The 19,707-nt window shown below is 35.6% G+C and overlaps 1 protein-coding gene across 6 annotated transcripts in view; it reads left to right on the top strand.

Annotated features, from left to right (window-relative positions):
• Positions 1-18,939, top strand: part of FGF14 (fibroblast growth factor 14) — a 665,893-nt gene extending 646,954 nt beyond the window's left edge. For all 6 annotated transcript variants that reach the window (XM_003914048.5, XM_017951401.3, XM_031655725.1 and 3 more), the window contains 2 exons: positions 12,407-12,605; positions 15,814-18,939. In XM_003914048.5, coding sequence (XP_003914097.2) covers positions 12,407-12,605; positions 15,814-15,950 — 336 coding nt within the window. In that variant the 3' untranslated portion in view covers positions 15,951-18,939. The remainder of the gene's footprint in view (positions 1-12,406; positions 12,606-15,813) is intronic.
• The last annotated feature ends 768 nt before the right edge of the window (positions 18,940-19,707 follow it).

Below are 19,707 nucleotides of genomic sequence, written 5' to 3'. Positions count from 1 at the left end.
TGTTTGTCCTTTTGTGTTAACCTTTGGAATTATCAAACAAGTTGTTGCCAGAATCTGGGGACTCATGGCCAATGTGTTCCCAGCTAATAAAGCAAAACCAAGAGAAAATAATCCTCAGCATTGCGTTTCAGAACTATGTGGGCTTCCTTTGTATTCCACAAATTCAGTGTTGGTGATTAATTTCCTCATATCCCAGTAAGATGATTTATTTGGTGCCCTCGAGAAAAAATTAAACCCCTTTTATCTGTTTTGTATTTTCAACATTGTAATCATTAATAAATATTTACCAAGTAGCAGCATGATGTAGGTGAAATATCACATGGGTAGAAATAAATGCATCTTAATCCAGTATGTCCTCTAAGACACAAAATCATCATCTGTGACATGGCGATGGTGCTGTCTTTCTTCTTAAAGCATCTTTTACAGCATTATTGTATCAAATTTAGTATATGAGAATAGTCTTTGAAAATCATAAGGCTCAAGCCAAAATTATTATTATTTGAAGAATACAGTATTTTAGGAGAATTATAGAACCTGCTTATATTTCCTTCATTTTTCTATGAAAGCTTTCATTTTAAAGGTTGGCTAAACAGGTATTTTTGATCCTTTTGTTTCATTTCTATTTGTATAAATAAGTGGTTTTGATTGGGTATGTTCTTATTAGGAAAAGTTTACAACATATATGCTTAATATAAAAATGTTTGATATAAAGGTCTAATTTAAATTGAGGTTGAAAGAGAAAAAAGTAGAAAAATCTTATATACGCATGTAGACATAGGCCTAAGGAGAGAAGCATATGGAATAGCAAGAATATTATTAAAATACAATTCAAATAGTTAAGTGTAGGAAAAAATGTGACGGAAACAAGTGGATTTTTATTCATAGACTCCAGCAGAGTAAAAAATCACAAATTTGTTTTTTTTTTTTTCAAACTATGTCATTTTTTATTCAATGATTCAAGACAGAACAGGCAGAGAAGTACAAGGAAATGAAAGAAAATATTGATAAAGGAAGATAAAGTAACCAGACTAGATTTTGGTAGGATATAGCAAGACATAAAATCGATATATTCTAACTACATAAACTAACAGACTCCATTTTTTGCACAGTAAATTCTGTTCTTGTTCTAACAAAAATTCTGTTGGAGTAAATTAAAACTGTGATCCTATCACTTTTTTGTTGGACATAAGAGAACTAAATATTTTCCATAACATCTGTTCCACTCAGGAGTATCTTTCTTCACCTCCACTCCCATGATAATTGCCACCATTAAAACTGTTATGACTAAGAACACAGGTTTTTGTTGTCTTTTTCCAGATTCTTGGAGTCTCTTGATTATGCAGTAATTTCTTAAATTATGCCTCCCTTTATCTTTCCTCTGTTTTTGGTATATGTAATATCGAACAAACTTAGACCAGGTAGACCGTCCACACCAGGTCACATCCTAGGCCCAACCCAATGCTTATAAGACATAAGGTTAAAGTAATGAAATAAGATTAAAAAATAGTCAGTAAGACTGATAACTTTTAGAAATAATTTATCTAAACAAATTAAATAATCTTTAAAAATCTCGTGGTTGCCATTGCTGTTGTTAAGCCACATTTCCCTCTTTGACTTCCTTTTAGAACTGTATTGGTTTGAGAACTGGTATAATTAGTGATTTAGAGTTAAAGCTGTAGACTCAGGTTGGCATTAGAACCTGCTCTGCCACTTACTAACTATGCAAACTCTCATCAAGATATTCAACTGCAACATGACATTCTGTTAAAAGGAATGCAATGAGGTAATGTGTGCAAAGCCTTTAGCATAGTGGTTGTCTTAGACCGATAAGTAAGTAAATATTAACCATCACTAATTCTCACCTTAGCTCTCTTTTAATTAGATGTAATGTATATTCATATCCAAACCCATGTATAATAGAGCAGTGGCCCTCAGACTACCTGTGGTGAAGGACAGTACTTTTATTAATTGCCAATCTTTTGTAGAAAGATAATATCATAAAATACAGTAAAATTCAATTAATAGGAAATGTAGAAATATACAAAATGTAAGCCCAGAGATTTTATTGTCATATTTGACAAATATAAAAAACACTCTGTTAAATTTCTATAGAAGTTTATAAATGTTTTCACATAATTTCTGTATTTGCTTTATTGCAGAGGGGAAATAAAATCTATAGACAGGCACAGGTTCCTCGATCATACTTCCATAATGAAGAGTGTATATTTTATTATTTTTCTTTTGAATAAGATAACCCTATTTCTAAAATATTCAAATGTTCATTGATATGGTTATGTGTATATACACTTATGTATACAGACGTAACAATACATACACACATATATATATTTGGCTTAATGTGATATTTGTGTTACAACAAAAGTACGAATCACTGAGTCTGAAGTGTCCTTAAAATGGAGGATGAGGCGAAACTGAGCATCTGGCTCTGGGCTATCACTGATCTCTACTTTGATGCCTGAGTATTTGTCAAACAAAGAAACGTCTTGCATATTACTGTGTATATTTGTTCTCTAGTGACATGATTTACTCAGATAACCCAGAAATGTTTAAAAAACTCATGGCAGCACTTTCTCTTGATTTTGTTACATATGTACAGTTTGATTTCTTTCACATAAAGCGATATCAGGTTTACATTTTTCTTTTAGGCAATGTAATAAGGTAATAAGTTAGTATATTACCCTACACATGCCCAAAAAGTGTACCTTTGAGAAGTTGATGTATGACCAAACATGTCTGATCTTAGAGCTCAATTTTTACTCATACCACCACCCACTATGACACCCTCATCCCATTCTACCCCTTCCTAGGGAGTTAATAACAACAAGGAGCTTTTTTTTTTTTTTTTCCTAGGTGGATAATTGGCAATCGAGGGAAGCCAACCCAATTTCTATTTTTTTCAAAGTTTCTTTAATTCATCAGTGAGGGGGAAAAGGTGGATACAGGTTGAGTGAAGAGGAGGAAAGATTCATTTTGAGTACCCATAAATTTTTTGGTACTTTCTTAAAAACTGTTCTTAAAATATGCTTCTTTTTCTTTACCTTTTTCCTCCTTATAATTATATTTGTTGCCTCTAAGAGATGTGTCACCTCTGCTAGCGTGATAGGCTATATAATTCCTTAATGCTTTCACCTATATATTTTTTAATCTGTAGGTATAGAGGTAGATAAAAATCAGCAGCATAAAATACATATTTTCCATGTTTAGTTGAATGAGTGATTCAGTGAAATTGATAATTATACATATCAGTTATCAACTGTCTAATGAACAACCACAAAACCTGACATGAAACAATAAGTGTTTGTATATCGCTTGTGAAACTAAGACCAAGTGGGCCTTGGCTAGGTAGCTCTGTAGGTCTCAGCAGGACTCGATCACCTCCAGGAATAGGTTAGTTTTGATTGAATCAGCCTGGCTCTGTTCCCCTCTGTCTCTCCTCCAGCCAGAGTAGCCCAGGCATGCTCTCACGGCAGTGAGGAGGCACAGAGAGAGGGCAATCCCAGCTGCACAAGCACTTGTTAAGCCTCTACTTTCTTTATCTTTGTTCACAGTAAGAGAATGCTGCAAATTACATGGCAAAGGTCATTGGTTGGGAGGAGGAGGATGAAGAGTTAGAACCATTTTTGCAATTGATCACATATCTTAAAAAGTAAATTCTTTCAATTGAACAATATGATAAATGAGTAGGAATAGTTAAATAATTATATATTTCTTGATGAAAGTAATGTACTTAGGCAAGTTACTTAAACCTTCTGTGCCTTGGTTTCTTCAGTTCTAAAATGGGGATAATAATAGTGTCATCCCATAGGATTATGGTGAGGTTTAAATTAGTTGATTATGTTGTGTGTACAGCAGTGCTTAATATAGAAATATGCATAATTTAAGTGTTAACTGTAGTTAGTAACATCATTATTATTGTTAATATTGAGGCAACACAGTTGAACACTGACAAATGTGTACAAATGATATATGGTTGTCTTAATACTTTCTTGAGCATATTTATTTTGTGAATTTTTGGCTAATATTTATAGCACTCGTGGCATCTGTTCATCTTACAAGGATTATTATTTTAGGAGTTTATACATGTGTATATTCCAGAGAAAAAGATTTTACATTATAGAACAAGTTTGGACATATTTTTATTTATAATCTTAAAATGTCTTACTTATAGACGTAAATACCACAGATTTTTGTTTCCATTTTCTTGCTTTTATAAATTTTGTACTAATGTTAAGAAATGGTAGCAATCTTATGACTACTGTCAATTTAATTGATATTTCTTAAAATGTAATTGTGAATTGATTTGTTCTATGTAGCAATGAGAATATATGCCAATGCATCCCAATTTTAATGTGCATACAGTCACGTGGCACCTTGTTAAAATGCAAATCCTGATTCTGCAGGTCTGGGGCAGGCCTGGGATTCTGCACTTCTAACAAGCTTCTGGGTGATGAAATTGCTACTGGTCCCTGAATACCACATTTTAAGTGTACGTGCACACACACACACACACATCTCCTTATGTATATTTAAAAATTACGCACACACATATAATACATATTTTAAAATATATAATACATATTTATATTGAATAAGTGAAACATTAAATCAAATTATTTTCTATTCAGTTATTAAAATAAATGTTATAAAACATGTAATAAACATAATGAAACATATAATACTTAATAAATTATTGTATCTAATGATGTGTTAATCTCTAAATGTTGAGAAATATCTTTACTGCCAAAAAGTGCTTTAATTTTCAATTTTGTTTCCCTGGAAACTACTTAAGAAACAGAATTTGGCCCTATAAATATAAGTTGCTGTTGAGACTGCTTTGTTGGGAGAAATATACTTAAATTCCCTGGGTCCTGTAATTAGGATAAAAGTTCTCTTTTTTTTTTTTTTTTTTGGAGACGGAGTCTTGTTCTGTCGCCAGGCTGGAGTACAGTGGCATGATCTCGGCTCACTGCGACCTCTGCCTCCCAGGTTCAAGTCTCCCGAGTAGCTGGGACTACAGGCACACGCCATCACGCCCAGCTAATTTTGGTATTTATATTAGAGATGGGGTTTCACCATGTTGGCCAGGATGGTCTCCATCTCTTGACCTCATGATTTGCCTCCCTCTGCCTCCCAAAGTGCTGGGATTACAGGTGTGAGCCACCGCGCCCTGCCAAAAGTTGTCCCTTAAACTCACACATAATTATGCTTTTGTTTGAGGTACACACACAACCAAGTCACTAATTTTTTTTCTCCTGGGGGCATTAGTCACAGCCCAATATTATAAATATTCAACTACGTACAACTTTATATAAATAAAGTACATTAGTCAACTTAATTTTCTGCTTTTGAGTGTTAACTACAAATATTTTGTTTCAACTTCAGGACTGTAAAATCTTTCTAAAAGTTTGCAGTATTCTTTTCTAAGTAATCTTAAGAGTGGTCTGCCTTTTTGTTTTAAAGAAGTCGTTAGTGTCAGAACAGTAGCATTAAAGGATACAATTGATTTCAAAACTGTAAAAGATGAAAGAGATTGGGATAAATCTCTGCTGACCTCAGGATAAACTCTAGTAGATCAAATCTCCAAACAGTAGAAAAGAGAAGGAAAAAAAATGAGAATTCAGATTAAGTGGATCCGAACATGGGAATTCCCATCTAAAGGTATGTCTAATTAAGTTGAAATCTATTAAGAGTTATTAAATAACAGCCTCCTTCATGGTGACAATCAACATTTGAGTTGCACTTTCAAACTCAATTTATATTGTCAATATAACTACAGATTACAACTTAATTTCTAGTTCACAAATTATTTTTTCACCTCTCTTATTTGATATTTGTAAGAACCCTTTGTTATTTAATATTATACTCAAAGTAAGAACTTGGACTTGGAGACCTCCTCCTCCTTTAAGTTGATGCCTCCTCTGAGGAGAGATACTCGGAAGGAGTCCAGGATAAGGGTCCTTATTGAGCTGTTAATGGGAGGGGACTGAATTTTGGGATGACTCTGGAATACAGAGGTTAGTAAAATATTAGTAGCTATTATTTATCATGTATTTATTATGTACTATTGAGAGACAGGACTAGCTAGATTTCCTAGGCTGACTAAGAATCCCTAAGCCTAGCTGGGAAGGTGACTGCCTCCACCTTTAAACAGGGGACTTGCAACTTAGCTCACAGCTGACCAATCAGAGAGCTCAGTAAAATACTAACTAGGCAAAAAGAGGAAGTGAAGAAATAGCCAATCATCTATCGCCTGAGAGCACAGCAGGAGATATAAACCCAGGCATTCAGCCAGCAAAGGCTACCCTCTTTGGGTCCCCTCCCTTTGTATGGGAGCTCTGCTTTCATTCTATTAAATCTTGCAACTGCACTCTCTTCTGGTCCATGTTTGTTACGGCTGGGGCTTTCGCTTGCTGTCCACCACTGTTGTTTGCCGCAGTCGCATACCCGCTGCTGACTTCCATCCCTCTGGATCCGGCAGGGTGTCAGTTGTGCTTCAGATCCAGTAGGCACACATTGCCGCTCCCAATCCGGCTAAAGGCTTGCCATTGTTCCTGCATGGCTAAGTGCCTGGGTTCATCCTAATCGAGCTGAACACTAGTCACTGGTTCCACCGTTCTCTTCTGTGACCCATGGCTTCTACTAGAGCTATAACACTCACCACATGGTCCAAGATTCCATTCCTTGGAATCCATGAGGCCAAGAACCCCAGGTCAGAGAACAGGAGGCTTGCCACCATCTTGGAAGTGGCCCGCCACCATCTTGGGAGCTCTGGGAGCAAGGACTCCCCAGTAACACTATTTGCTACTGTGTCGGATATCGTTTCTCTACTTCCTCTTTTTAAGTTATTTCGGAATTGGCTCGTAATCTAAAAAATGTGAATGTGTTCAGAATGCCTCTTTTATAGTTTTCCCTTAAGTGGTGGTGGTGGACAAACTTGAAGACATTAACAAAAACATCATTTTCATTTAGTCTTAGATAACACCAAGATGACACAGTAAGTGGAGTTGGTGGGCTAATTCCTAATGGAAGGCCGGGCACATAACAGAACGTAAAGGCTTTTCCAAGGATGAATCACTGGTGAAGCTTCTCCTTCAGGTTGTATATGTTTGCGTGTGTGAAAATATGTACAATCCAAGTTTAACTTGGGAATGCTTAGCTCCTTAGGAATTTGCTGTTGGGTTAATAACTCTTCCCTGAATTACCTAGGTTGGAAAGTCCTCAAATTTTACCTTAGATCAGGATTGGCAAACTTTTGGCAAAGGGACCATATAGTAAACATTTTAGGTTTTGTGAGCCGTAAAGATCTTTCTCCGGCACTCAGCTCTGAAATTTGTAGTGTAAATGCAGACACAGACAATATATAAACAAAGTGCCTGTTTTCCAATGAAACCTTATTTACAAAAACAGGTGAAAATTGCATTTGGCCTGAGAGCCAGTTTGCTGGACCACTGGATTAGATTCTCAAGGTCACTTTCAATTCTGAGGTTATGGTTTTGCCAGATTATCAGAGTTATTCATTCCTCATGAGTTATGGCAAGAGAACTCCTTTCATCCTGAAACCAGAAGTCTCTCTTTGTACATGCAAATGGCCCATCAGGGTATTTTCCTAAACAAAGGCATTTCCCTCAGAAGAGGAATTCTGCTGCTACTGTTAAGATAATAAGTACACCACAGATGGTGCTTTCATTTCAAAAACAACTACAACATAAAAAAGATATAACATTTCTGTTTAATTATTGCATTTCTCTATCCTATGACTTGATGATTTAGTTTGGCAGTGGTGCAAATTAATATTCAAGCTTCTGCTGGAACTCATCTGTTGTTGATTTTGTTGTTGTGGTGGTGATGGTTCTAAACATAGTCAGGAGGCAAGGTGAGAAAAAGATACATCAAACTTCTTATCGATCTCGTTTTGGCAGATTCAAAGAGTTTATATTTAAGCCTAAATTTAAATAAGCATTTTCATATTATCACTGCCAGTTTTAGTGTGTTTCACTGGCACAATAATTGTATTATCCAACTGTATAGGAACTATCAATTAGACGAGGACTGCTTTGAGAAGGAAAGTAGGGCTCCTCTTTGGTTCTTGCTGCTTTGCATTGGGGTCTCATATTGAAGGCTCACAGGCTTCCCCGTGGCCCCTTGACCCACTCAATGTTGAAAAACAAAAACTAAGAAATAGTTGCCAATGTTAAAAGGAGAGTATATGTAGAAACTTACATTTCTCACTTCCTTTGAAAAATCAGATCTTCTAAAGATCTAAGGTTTTTATTTTCACAGGAGAACAATGTGAGGGAGAGCTGCTTTTTGAAAAACTCATTGCTTCTACCACTGTCTTCATCTCCTCACCACAGCGCCTGAGTCAGAGGCCATTTGTCCTCATTATGGTGCCATGATCATGCCAGCTTGCCTCACTCCTGTATCTGCCTGGTCATTCGAGGCATTTGAGTTTGTGGCCTGTGCTGTGCACATTATCCCTGGAGATCTCATCAATTACAATTATTTCCACCTACTGGACTTTAAGTAGTTCTACCTATTGGACATTTTCATTGCAATCTGTCTTCCTAAAGCATACTGCAGGATTGAAGCACAAAGTATGACAGTGCAATTACTCTCAAGAGCATTTTTGTTTATGTTGGTCAATGTCACTTTTTTAGGTCCCTTATAAGGAAGTACCTTTGAAAAGTTCATGCCAAGAAACTTTTCATTTTCAAAAAGGAAAATATTTTCTTTCTTGAATAATTTTTATAGCATATAGTCTTTCTCTTTTTGTCCTGGCTACCAGAAAGTTCAGAAGTCAGTGTGTCACAATCCTGGTAATATTTCTTCCCTTACTTTTTGTGTTCTGGTTCTCTATTTATAATATTAATACTAACTATTAGCAGGAACACACACATACTCATGTTCTACAAACAACTTTCAGGTTCATCTTGTGAGAGATTAGGGTTGAAAACATCAGTACAGACATGTTCTTAACTTTTCGAAATCATCCTCCACACTGACAACAGATTTGTATTTATAAAATACGAATCAGGCCATATTATTATTCCCTTACATATTCAGGAATTCAACATGTCTTCCTCTCACTTATAAGAGATCTAATTTGTTTATTAGAGTGTCCAAGACCCCTTATTACATTTCTCAAACCTATCTTCCCATCCACAGCATTCTCCAATTCTGTCCCACAAAGCCTGTATCTCAGTGATGAACTACTTACAGTTCTCCAAATATACCAGACCATTTCCCACCTCTTGCCTTTCACAGTACCATTTACTCCCCATATAATCACTCTAGTATTTTATAGATAAGTCACTCATAACAAATATTATATTGTTCTGTCATTTTTCCATGAAATGTACGACTACTCTTATTTATCTTGGTATATTTCGTGCTGAATCCAATATTTTGTGTAAAACTGTTTTCATTGACTAATTGTGTAGCTGACTTTTGATTTGGTGACATTTTCACAGAATTGAAGTAACTGATCAGGATATATTTTTGACTATAAATAATGAGAAACTTTTAAAGAATAATCATTGAGTGCTTACTGTATACCAAGTTCTCTTCTAAATGTGTAATATGTATTCATTCACTCAATCACCCTAACTACCTTATTGCCCTATGATTTTTGTCCTCATTTTAGAGATGAGGAAACTGAAGCCCAGAGAGATTGAGTAATTTCCCCAAGAACACACAGCTAGTAAGGAGTGGGGTCAGGGTTGAATCCTACGTCTGCCTCCACAGGTGATGTTTATCTGCTCTATTGCTTCCCATTTACACGCTGAAAGTGTATCACTGATGACACCAAATAGCAACTAACCTCAACTTCCATTGGTTATATTGGTTCTACAGGAAACGCTGGGGTTGAGACTTCAATATTGGAGGAACAGATTAACTTCTCAAAAAGTCTTGAGAAAATGTATTAGACAATAACATCTTTGAATGTAACATGTGCATGTGTGTGTGCATTAATTATTTAGCCACAAACAAGACGGCTGAAAATATACCAGTCTCCACTATCACAAGCAACTGAAGGCAGTAGTTCTCAGTTGTGGAAGACAGAATCACCTATCTGTGAAGTCACAGGCACAGCTCACAGAAAGGTGCTGTGGAATTGACTTCCTTAGAGTCCTAGGATGTGAACATTTTATCTGAAAAGATGTAGTGTCAGAAGTCCTTAAGGTATCCACCAAGAATAAATTGCTTCCTCTACATCAAGCATCTTCTTCTCTTTCATATTCAACATAGTGGATTCAGAATGGAGACCATACATCCCTAAGTTGCTGATGGTGTTGCAAGCACCATTCACATGTTTTGGACATTAAGGCAGAGATGATCAGAAGGGAATCCTGTGGACCTACGTTTCTGGTGTTTGTAGCAACAGGATGAGCATCAGTGAGCCAGGTTCTAGGCAGAGACACCTGAAGCCCAGGAGGCGGAGCCAGGTTCCTCTGACTTCCTCTAAGTTATCCACTAGGTCGGCTCTTACCATCTCACTCATAGCTGATTTTGAGATAGGTTTTTAACTAGTAAACAATATGCTTAGATGCCCTGGCCTGTCTCAGTAAAAAGACAAGTGAAATGCCAAAGTCTAATCCTTTTGTTTTAGAAGGTATAGTTTCAACCAGTGTATTTATTAGTCTCTTGGGGAGAAGCCAGATTTATAGCTTTCCATTTTGTTTTACTCACCATAAATGCATGAACGTGTACTGTTTTATCAATCTTTTTTTTCTGGCGCATGGCCTGGACATTGACTCAGTGAGACTGTCATACATTAGTGAGAAAACTAATAGGAGGATATTTGGAGATGCAGAACTCAGTGGAAAGCCAGAGCATTTATTTGGATGGGTCTTATTCTAATCTGAGGTAGCATCATCAAGAAGAAATAAAGATCTCCATAAATTGCTCCAGGAGAGGGCTAAATCTGTCATTTGGCTATTGCAATTTCATCGAATTGATCATTGTAACTGTCATCTTTGTCTTGAAAAGCATCTGCCACTAACAAAGCCTGTTCCCCTTGGAAAACTATTAGCTCTCAGTGAATTAAAGTTATGTAGACACTGAGTAAATTGTCTCCTGCATGAGACAGCATTTGATAATTCACACTTTTATGGGAAATATTGAAAGGAAATTTCTACATGACATTAGGTCATGTTCCTAATTACAGTTAGTATAAAGTTTTAGTTTTTAGCCCCTAAGGAATATTTTTCAGAATGGGTATACAACATTTTTAGAAGAAAAACAAAAGTTATTATTTTCTGCAATAATAAAATCTATTAAAGAAAAATGAAAACTTTGTGTATATTTTTTAGTCCAGTGGTATTTTTAAAAAGATCAAGGACAGTAAGGATCTATTTTCCATCTGTATTTATATACATATAGAATAGCACAGTGTTAGACCTATTTAAAACTAGCTAAGTGTCTTTCATGGTTTATAACCAGACAGGTTGAATTTCAAATTTACTTTTACTAGAGGACTATTAAAAATGCATATGTAGATTGTACCCTTATCAATTTTTTTATTAATGTTGCATGGGATTATATTCATTATTATTCATCCCAAAGTAAGAAGTATATAAAAATCAGCTATGAATATTTCTGACATTAATAATAGTTGTAAAGTAGCAAGCTTTGTGCTGCTCATCAATTAATGTAGTCCATGGCATTGAGCATAGTAGTATTTAACAAACTGTATGCTTTCCGAAAATGCTGGGTGGTTTTTCAGTTGGAGCAGCTTTTGATGTTTATCTTCAAGAGTTCAAGGTTTGGAGCCCCATTGAATTATTTTCAGCTCCTGTCACTATGACCAGCTAACATGACACCTGACCTCATCTGGCTATACAACAATAGCTCTAGTGGCTGGCAAGTAAGCCAGCTGATTGTCATGGTTTTAGTTTGAGGTTTCAGTTTGTTCCTTTGGAAGTAAAATGTATCACCCTACGATTTCAGTGATCCAAGGAACAACTGGCAGCTGTTAAGAGTATCGTATCACTGTTCCTATGGAAACATGTAAAATGGATTATAAAATATCTGAAATGTGTATTTTATTTGGTTCACTTTATTGTGAATATCTGATGCTACTTTAATGATCCCTTTCTGATTATACTCTGGTTGAACTGTCTTCTGTTTAAGTTAAATCTTTAGTTTGCTCATGTCTTCTGTTTTCTTATGATATACTTTTGCTTCTGTATATTCTCAATAGTAGCAGATTCTTCTCAATTTATTGTATATTTAAAAAATGTATAGACAATTATTGTGTGCAGGAAGGGGTATATCCGGTCCTCCATGCCAAAGGACTCTTTCACCAGGCTGGGAAACGTTCTAGAGAATGTACAGTGAAGATCAAGTTCCTTCCTCTAACCTTTGTTTCCTTTGCTCTCCACAGGAACTTTTTACCCCTGAATGCAAGTTTAAAGAATCTGTTTTTGAAAATTACTATGTAATCTACTCATCCATGCTGTACAGACAACAGGAATCTGGTAGAGCCTGGTTTTTGGGATTAAATAAGGAAGGGCAAGCTATGAAAGGGAACAGAGTAAAGAAAACCAAACCAGCAGCTCATTTTCTACCCAAGCCATTGGAAGGTGAGTATTATGTATGCATTATTATTACACAGACTTATTACACATTTTATTTTTCAAATTGATAGGTCTACCAAGGCTATAAGAAGCCCTCACAAATGCTGGAAATGTCATTTATTTTGATCTGGGTGATGCTTGCACAGATGCCTACTTAAGTTATTCATTTAGAATTTGTGCCCCTTATATACTTTACTGTATTTGCATATGTATGTGTACCAGGAAAAATTTCTTCTCTGCCACCTCCAGTGTCTCAAATTCTCACTGCTACAGCCACTCTAACTCTTAGATAATTTAATTAATTTAAAACAATTTTAAATATGTAATGATACAAACCTGTGATAAGCATATTAGAAAAAGATAATATGTATATTAGAAAAAAATAAGTTTTGAGTGTGGAATCAAAAGTGTTTTCCATTTTGATATTATCTAGGTGAAAGTAATTACTTACTTGTGAATTATTATAATTACAGAAAATTAAAAGATAATAGCTTGACTCTTAAAAAACTCGCTGATGTTACACATCTGCTTTCAAATTGCATAGTTCTTCACTGTATACAGTTGTAGCATTACTTATTTTACTAAAATAATTTATCCACATTCATTTGTGTACAGGAAGGGATATATCTGGTCATCCATGCCAAATGAATAGAAACTTCACATTTACTTCAATCAGATACCCAAAGAGCAGGCTACAAAGTTTTTTTAATTAATCAACAACATCTGCACCTCTCTCATTAATTATTCTGCCAAAAGTGTCATTTACTTTTATCTATGTAACATTTGAGAATTACAAAAATATTTGATTTTAGGCTATTCACATGTGTTTTCTATTCAAGTACTTTTGTTTACTCCTTTGCAGAAGATCAGATCTACAATAACTCAATAAATATTTTAAGCTAGCTTAGACAGCTCATTTTTCTTTTTGTGTTTTATTCCTACAGGAAAGACTTAGCCATCAAGAGAAAATGCATATTGTTTTCATAATGCATATTCTCTATATTGAAATAAAAAAATTAAAAAATTTGAACAGTCAATTCTTCATCATCTGTGAGTGTATAATTAAGTTTCAGTTTGCCTAAATTCAGAAAATCACTCTTGTTGGCTAATATTACTTTTATAATTTCAATGATGTTGACTTACTGTCACTCTTACTTATATTTTTCTGTAGAACAATTTATTGAAACCGAAACAGCCACCAGGGCCTATGTAGGAAAAGACAAATTATTCCAGAGTCTGTAATATGAGTGAATTATTCTCAGTATATAGTGGATCATAAGGATGATTAGAATAGAAAGAAGTTAGAGGATTTCCCTGTACCTCCCAAAAAACACATCAATGATACACTTTCATTGTTTTAAATAAATTTTGATAACATTGGACTCACCAATATTTAAATGCAAATAAAAAATGTAAAAATAAGGCCACAGATGCTCTAAGACCACGGTTTATTTGCCACCTTGCTTTATCTCTTTTCACTCATTTTATGTTTTGTTAACAGTTAAGAATTGACTAGATTTTTAGAACCTTACCTTTTAGCTGCATAAATGTAACAAACCCCAAAAGGGCTGTTATGTCATTTAACCGAGGTAAAATTTGGGAACCAGTTATTTTGCATATCCCATAGAAAATATCTGAGACAATAATGATGTAGTATAGAATGGTATTTGGTATTTCACTCATGTGTTTAATTGTTATGTGTATATGAGTGTTTTGTGTGTATATATATACATATATATGTATATATATGAGAAAGAGAGAAACAATAGTTTTCATTTCAAAAAATTAGCAGAAGTACTCTAAAAAGAGTTAAGGGGGTAGGTACTATAATGACAGAGGTTATCACGTTGTTTACTTGATAGAGGAAAATTAATTTCAAACTTTCAAAACCCATACCGAATATAAATTATGTTATTGGAAATGTTAGGACAAATTAAGTATCTGGTTGATTATTGGTACTCCAGGGCGTTCATATCTTTGATACAACTTCACTACATAGAAAATCAAGGCCAATGCTTCATGCTTTTTCTCCTAATTTAATTAATAGTAGGAGTGAGGGATTGGAATGTGCTTTCAGAATACGCATTAGTTCCTTTTGCTACCTTAGCAAGTTATTTAATAGAAGCCTTGTGTATATTTGCAGTTTCAAGTATGTGTGCTGATGAAAACTCACGTGCCGCATTGATACTAATGGCCACATTCTACCCCCTTGAACATAGAGAATGCATATGGTAGTTCATCTTAACTAAACCTAAGAGCTCTTTGTAAAATACCTTAAACTTTCCAAAACCTGAAAAGCAGTTTGGGCAGTTCGAATGCACTTGTATTCCTGATGGCAGATGACTTTAATCCCTAGTTTTCCCCAAGCATTAGTCATTCTTATATGTCCTTTCCTGGGACTTTCAAAAATCATTTTCTAAAAAGCCACATGAACTACTGTGATTATGTCACCAGATACTATTTAGATAATTCCTCAGATTTTATTCAGGTAGTTTCAGTTGCTGTCTTGACATTCTGTTTCTGCCCCTATATCATGTCAATTATTAGATTTTTAATAATGTAGCAGAAAATGAGGTGTTGCCTTCAGCTGCTCAAGGGTCTCTTTCCATGACTGTAGGAAATGAACATTGAAATGATAATCTCCTGAAGGCTCTGGCTTATGGGAAGAGAGTTATTTGTTATTTTGTGTAGCTTTGAAGTTGACACTAGTATGACTATGTTGCTTTTGAACCACATGAGAGAAAGTAATTTAATGTTCTAGGATGTAAATACCGCAGCTCGCAAAGATTGATTGAAGTGAATGAGAAATTCAGGTGTTGACATTAGTGTGCAGTGGAAGGGAAGTCTGAGTTTTCTTTTTTGAGAATTAAGTTAAATGCCTGTCATTTTCCTATAGAGTGTGTGTGTGTATGTGTTTTACATCATGGACCCACAAAGAGGCCATAGCTCCCATTTAAACCTTCTGTCCTAGACAGAAATCCATGCACACTCATGTACGTTTTAGGTACACAGACCAGAGAATGTGAAGGGAGTAATGTCCTCTGCGGGCTGGAAATGATTGCTTTAACACAGTAATTCCTTCTCAATGGAATTGCTTTACTTCAGGGAAAACAGAGATGGGCAAACTGCAGTGGTCTGTGCATGTATGGATGGACCATTCTCACACCTAACCAAGCAATGTTTGCTTTTCCTCCTCCTTTCTTCCCATCACTAGTTGCCATGTACCGAGAACCATCTTTGCATGATGTTGGGGAAACGGTCCCGAAGCCTGGGGTGACGCCAAGTAAAAGCACAAGTGCGTCTGCAATAATGAATGGAGGCAAACCAGTCAACAAGAGTAAGACAACATAGCCAGATCCTCACAGGTGTTGTGACTTATTCGTCCTGAGCACAGTTGAGTGATTTATCCTCACCAGACATTCCTGCTCCGTGGCTGAAGAGCAGCAGGAAGTAAGCTAATGCTTACTCTTTGCTGTCTCCGAACTTCTCTGTTGCAAGTGGATAAATCTCAACCTGTTGCACCCCCCACAACAAGAAGACACCTGGATAACCAGCTAAACTCAGACCATGGAATGCCCTACCAGATATGGAATGCCTTTTTAATATCTTTTCTGTGACTGTGACACTTCATGTGAATGACATACTTCACAAGTACACTCGATACCTTGCCTGCTGACAGCTACCCATAATCCTTTTTGAGTCCTGTTTCAGCGAAATCTATGTGTTTAAGTTCAATTTTGTAGCACACAAATAATATTGAGTAATTTCTAGTTAGACGCTGTAAACCTGTGCTATTATGGATTTCTCTTCTTCCCATTTTTACAGGGCTGCTCGCTCCACTGTCTGTGACCTTTTGCAGGGATTTTGTTCCTCTAAATCTTAAATGTTGCCGTTGGCTTAGGTCGGAGAGCAATCAGGGAATCAGGAAGCCTTCTAAACCTATTATTACAAATTGCATCTATAAAGATTAAGATTGTTGTCTCTGGCTCACACTATGGATTAAACACACATATACGCTCTGTTCAGTAGCAGATACTGTGCTCCCAAGGTCGGCATTGCCTGGGTGGGAAAATGGCTCAAACACAATCCAGGGAAGCTCTCTATGATATGTGTTTGACATCCCCCTCTAGTTTCTTTGTGTGTGTGTGTTTTATACATATCACAAGCTTACTGGTAATGGTAACATTTGCCTTGCCCAGCGAGCAAGACCCACTGGTTTTTGAGAAAGTGGGTCCAAAGATTTCTGTAGGCCTTGTAGGCCTGATTAAGGTTCATTTTTCATCTATTAATTCTCATTATTTGGAAAAAAAACAAAAAAAAAGGAAAACCAATAATTACAACCTACAAGAATTGCGCTACCTAAATCCATTTCAGATATACTCCGTCCTGTTTTTAATGAACCCAACTTAACGCCATCCCCGTTTCTGGCTGCGTTCCCCTCATACTCAGCAGAGCATGGGCAAGACGGCTGTTGTGTTCTTTCCTGCAGCAGCAATGCAAACGTTAGTTATAAATTAGACTTTAATATTTTTGGTGTTTAATGACAAGTTTTTAAACTGGACATATTAGGAAAAATATTTTTTTTAGCTCAGCATGCTGAGTCCGGTACTGTGTATTTCACCAGTACATGCCTCTAACTCAGCATTTGGGACTCCTGTTGCCCAGTGGCTGGGTTAGAGGTGCCTTGCCATGATCTCAGAATACAGTCTGTTGAATTATCCTAGATGAAAATAAAGGCAAACCCACACATCCATCCATCAGGATTTTGGTCCATTCCATTTATTTCCTTTTGTTTTATTTTGCATTCTTAATTTCCTTTTTAATTTAATACTGTTTGAACTCTGAGCTTAGGGAAGACAACTACCAAGAAAGGCCAGGAACAGTTGACTACACAGTGAAGATTCCATGCAAAATGTTCAATACTGGATCTAAAGGGGTTCATACTAAACTGTTTGGGAATATATTTGTTAACTCTGTGTACACCTAATAAAATTCAATGTTTTCTTCTCAGAAGAGTTCATTGAGACCAAACTGAACCTCATTTATTGAAAATTATATGTGGGATCAATGTACTGGCCTCTTGTTATTCTTTCTATGTGGGAGGATGACCCAGTCATCATTTTCCCCATCTGCACTGTATTTATTGGGAAATTATTTTGTCACTGCTTTCATAAATCTTCATGACAGCCCTTGCCCAGCATTAAAAAATTCTGGCCTGCTTAGCTGATTAAAGGTTTAGTATAAATTTAACTGTTTATGCTTATTTCATTTTCATATTGGATTCTACTTGAATAAATAAAAAGTTAGCAGAATGTTTGAGTAGATTTATTGTCAATGATGCTAAATTACAAATATAACAAAATGATTCCTTTGGTCATTTTTGATTTGGTGTTATGTCATTTTGAAGCCTATTGTTTTTTAACAGGATCAGTTAAAATAACTTCCATTAACCAATTATTTTCAGAAAACATATATCCCATATGTGGCCAACTATGAGTAATAAACTTGTAATCAAATCAAATGGGCTTATAGACACTACTTACAGCAACACATCACACACACATACACACACACACACACACAGAGCAAACAGCCCCAGCTGTTTTTGTGACTGATAATCAGCCCTACTTGCTGGTTTCTTTGTCCCCTGCAAGTCTGTTTATTGGTTTAAATTAAGATAAGATTTATTTTTGTAAATGACTGAGATTTATGTAAATGTGTATCTCTGTTGTGTTTTATATATGGGGTGTCTATAAGGGCATTTATCCCTATGAAGGATGTCAAATACTTTCTTCTAATATATGTTTAGACATATTGCAGAGGGGTCCTTGTTATTTGTAATTGAGTTAGGTCATTTACTTTGTGTCTGGTCTCAGCTGTTGCATGGGAAGAGGACAGCACTGATGAGCTGCATGTAGTAGGTACCTGTGTATCAAGAACTGTTGGTATGTATTGCTAATTTGCATACAAAGAGTTTGTCTGCATTGTACAGTTTCTGTGTTTAATATCATTTGTTGTATTCACAAATACAACATATTGAATAAAATATTTATATGAAGGCATATTCAAAAACATCAAACAACTTTATGTAACAAAATGGCATTGCATTACCCACCAATATAGAGAAATGTCATGTAAATAAGTTGGTAAACTCAATTTCCCCCTTTACCATGCCAAAGAAAATTTTAGCTCTTTGATGATACCTCTCTTGCTATTTGTTTGGGATAAGACTTCACCATTTTTTCCCCTCAGAAATTAAGTTTGCTGTTATTAAGTAAGTGCAATCTGTCACTACTGATGTTCCGTATAGTAAATCTGATGGAATTCATTTGTATTTAAAGAACGTGTGTTTTGTACCTCCATGTGCATATGTCCATTGTATCAAGTCTCTATAATACTCCATTCCTTCTGCATGCATATCTGGTGTGGGAGGGTTATTTCTACTGATTTGTTATAGTCGCTGATTGCTTTGCCAGTCCGTCAACAATGCTCAGAAATGTCAATTGTTTTGATATTTCAAGTGACAACATTTTTGTTTTCTAATATAAGATTGCTTTTTAAAACATTTTGCTACCACTTTACTTGGAAAAATTAGAGAAGACATGCAAATTCTCCACCCTATGTAAAGAGCAAAATGGAACTGAGCATTATTTCATTACAAATCCTGAAGAATTTGGAGATTCCTGCTCTAAATGTTTGCTTGTCCTGAATGTTTTTGGGTAGGAGTGGCTTAAAGAGATAGATACACAATGGGTCCAAAGGACTCCTGCTCCAGTTCTTCTAATAGTTTGCCTCTTGGGGAGCAAGCGGAGATTCTTTATCATACCTAGCCACTTGCTTAATGCTTTAAGCACTAAAAGTTATTTTTATCAGGATGAACAATATCAGATTTGGTTGTCTTTAAAAGCAAAAACCAAAAATTTCTTATTCTTTAAGTTAGACATGTATCACTTCATTTAAAATTATCCCCCTAATATTATATAGATCATTAACATTTGATACATAATCAAGAAGAGACCACATTGACTAACATTCAGTTGAGACGAAGATGAAAAAATAATTGAAATTTTTTTTTCCACTTTAGTTCAGAACAAGGCTATATCGAGGG

Source organism: Papio anubis, chromosome 15, assembly GCF_008728515.1.
Source record: "Papio anubis isolate 15944 chromosome 15, Panubis1.0, whole genome shotgun sequence".
Classification (NCBI taxonomy): Eukaryota; Metazoa; Chordata; class Mammalia; order Primates; family Cercopithecidae; genus Papio; species Papio anubis.
Note: the sequence above shows the minus strand (reverse complement) of the source record. Positions and strands in the feature narration are given on the sequence as shown.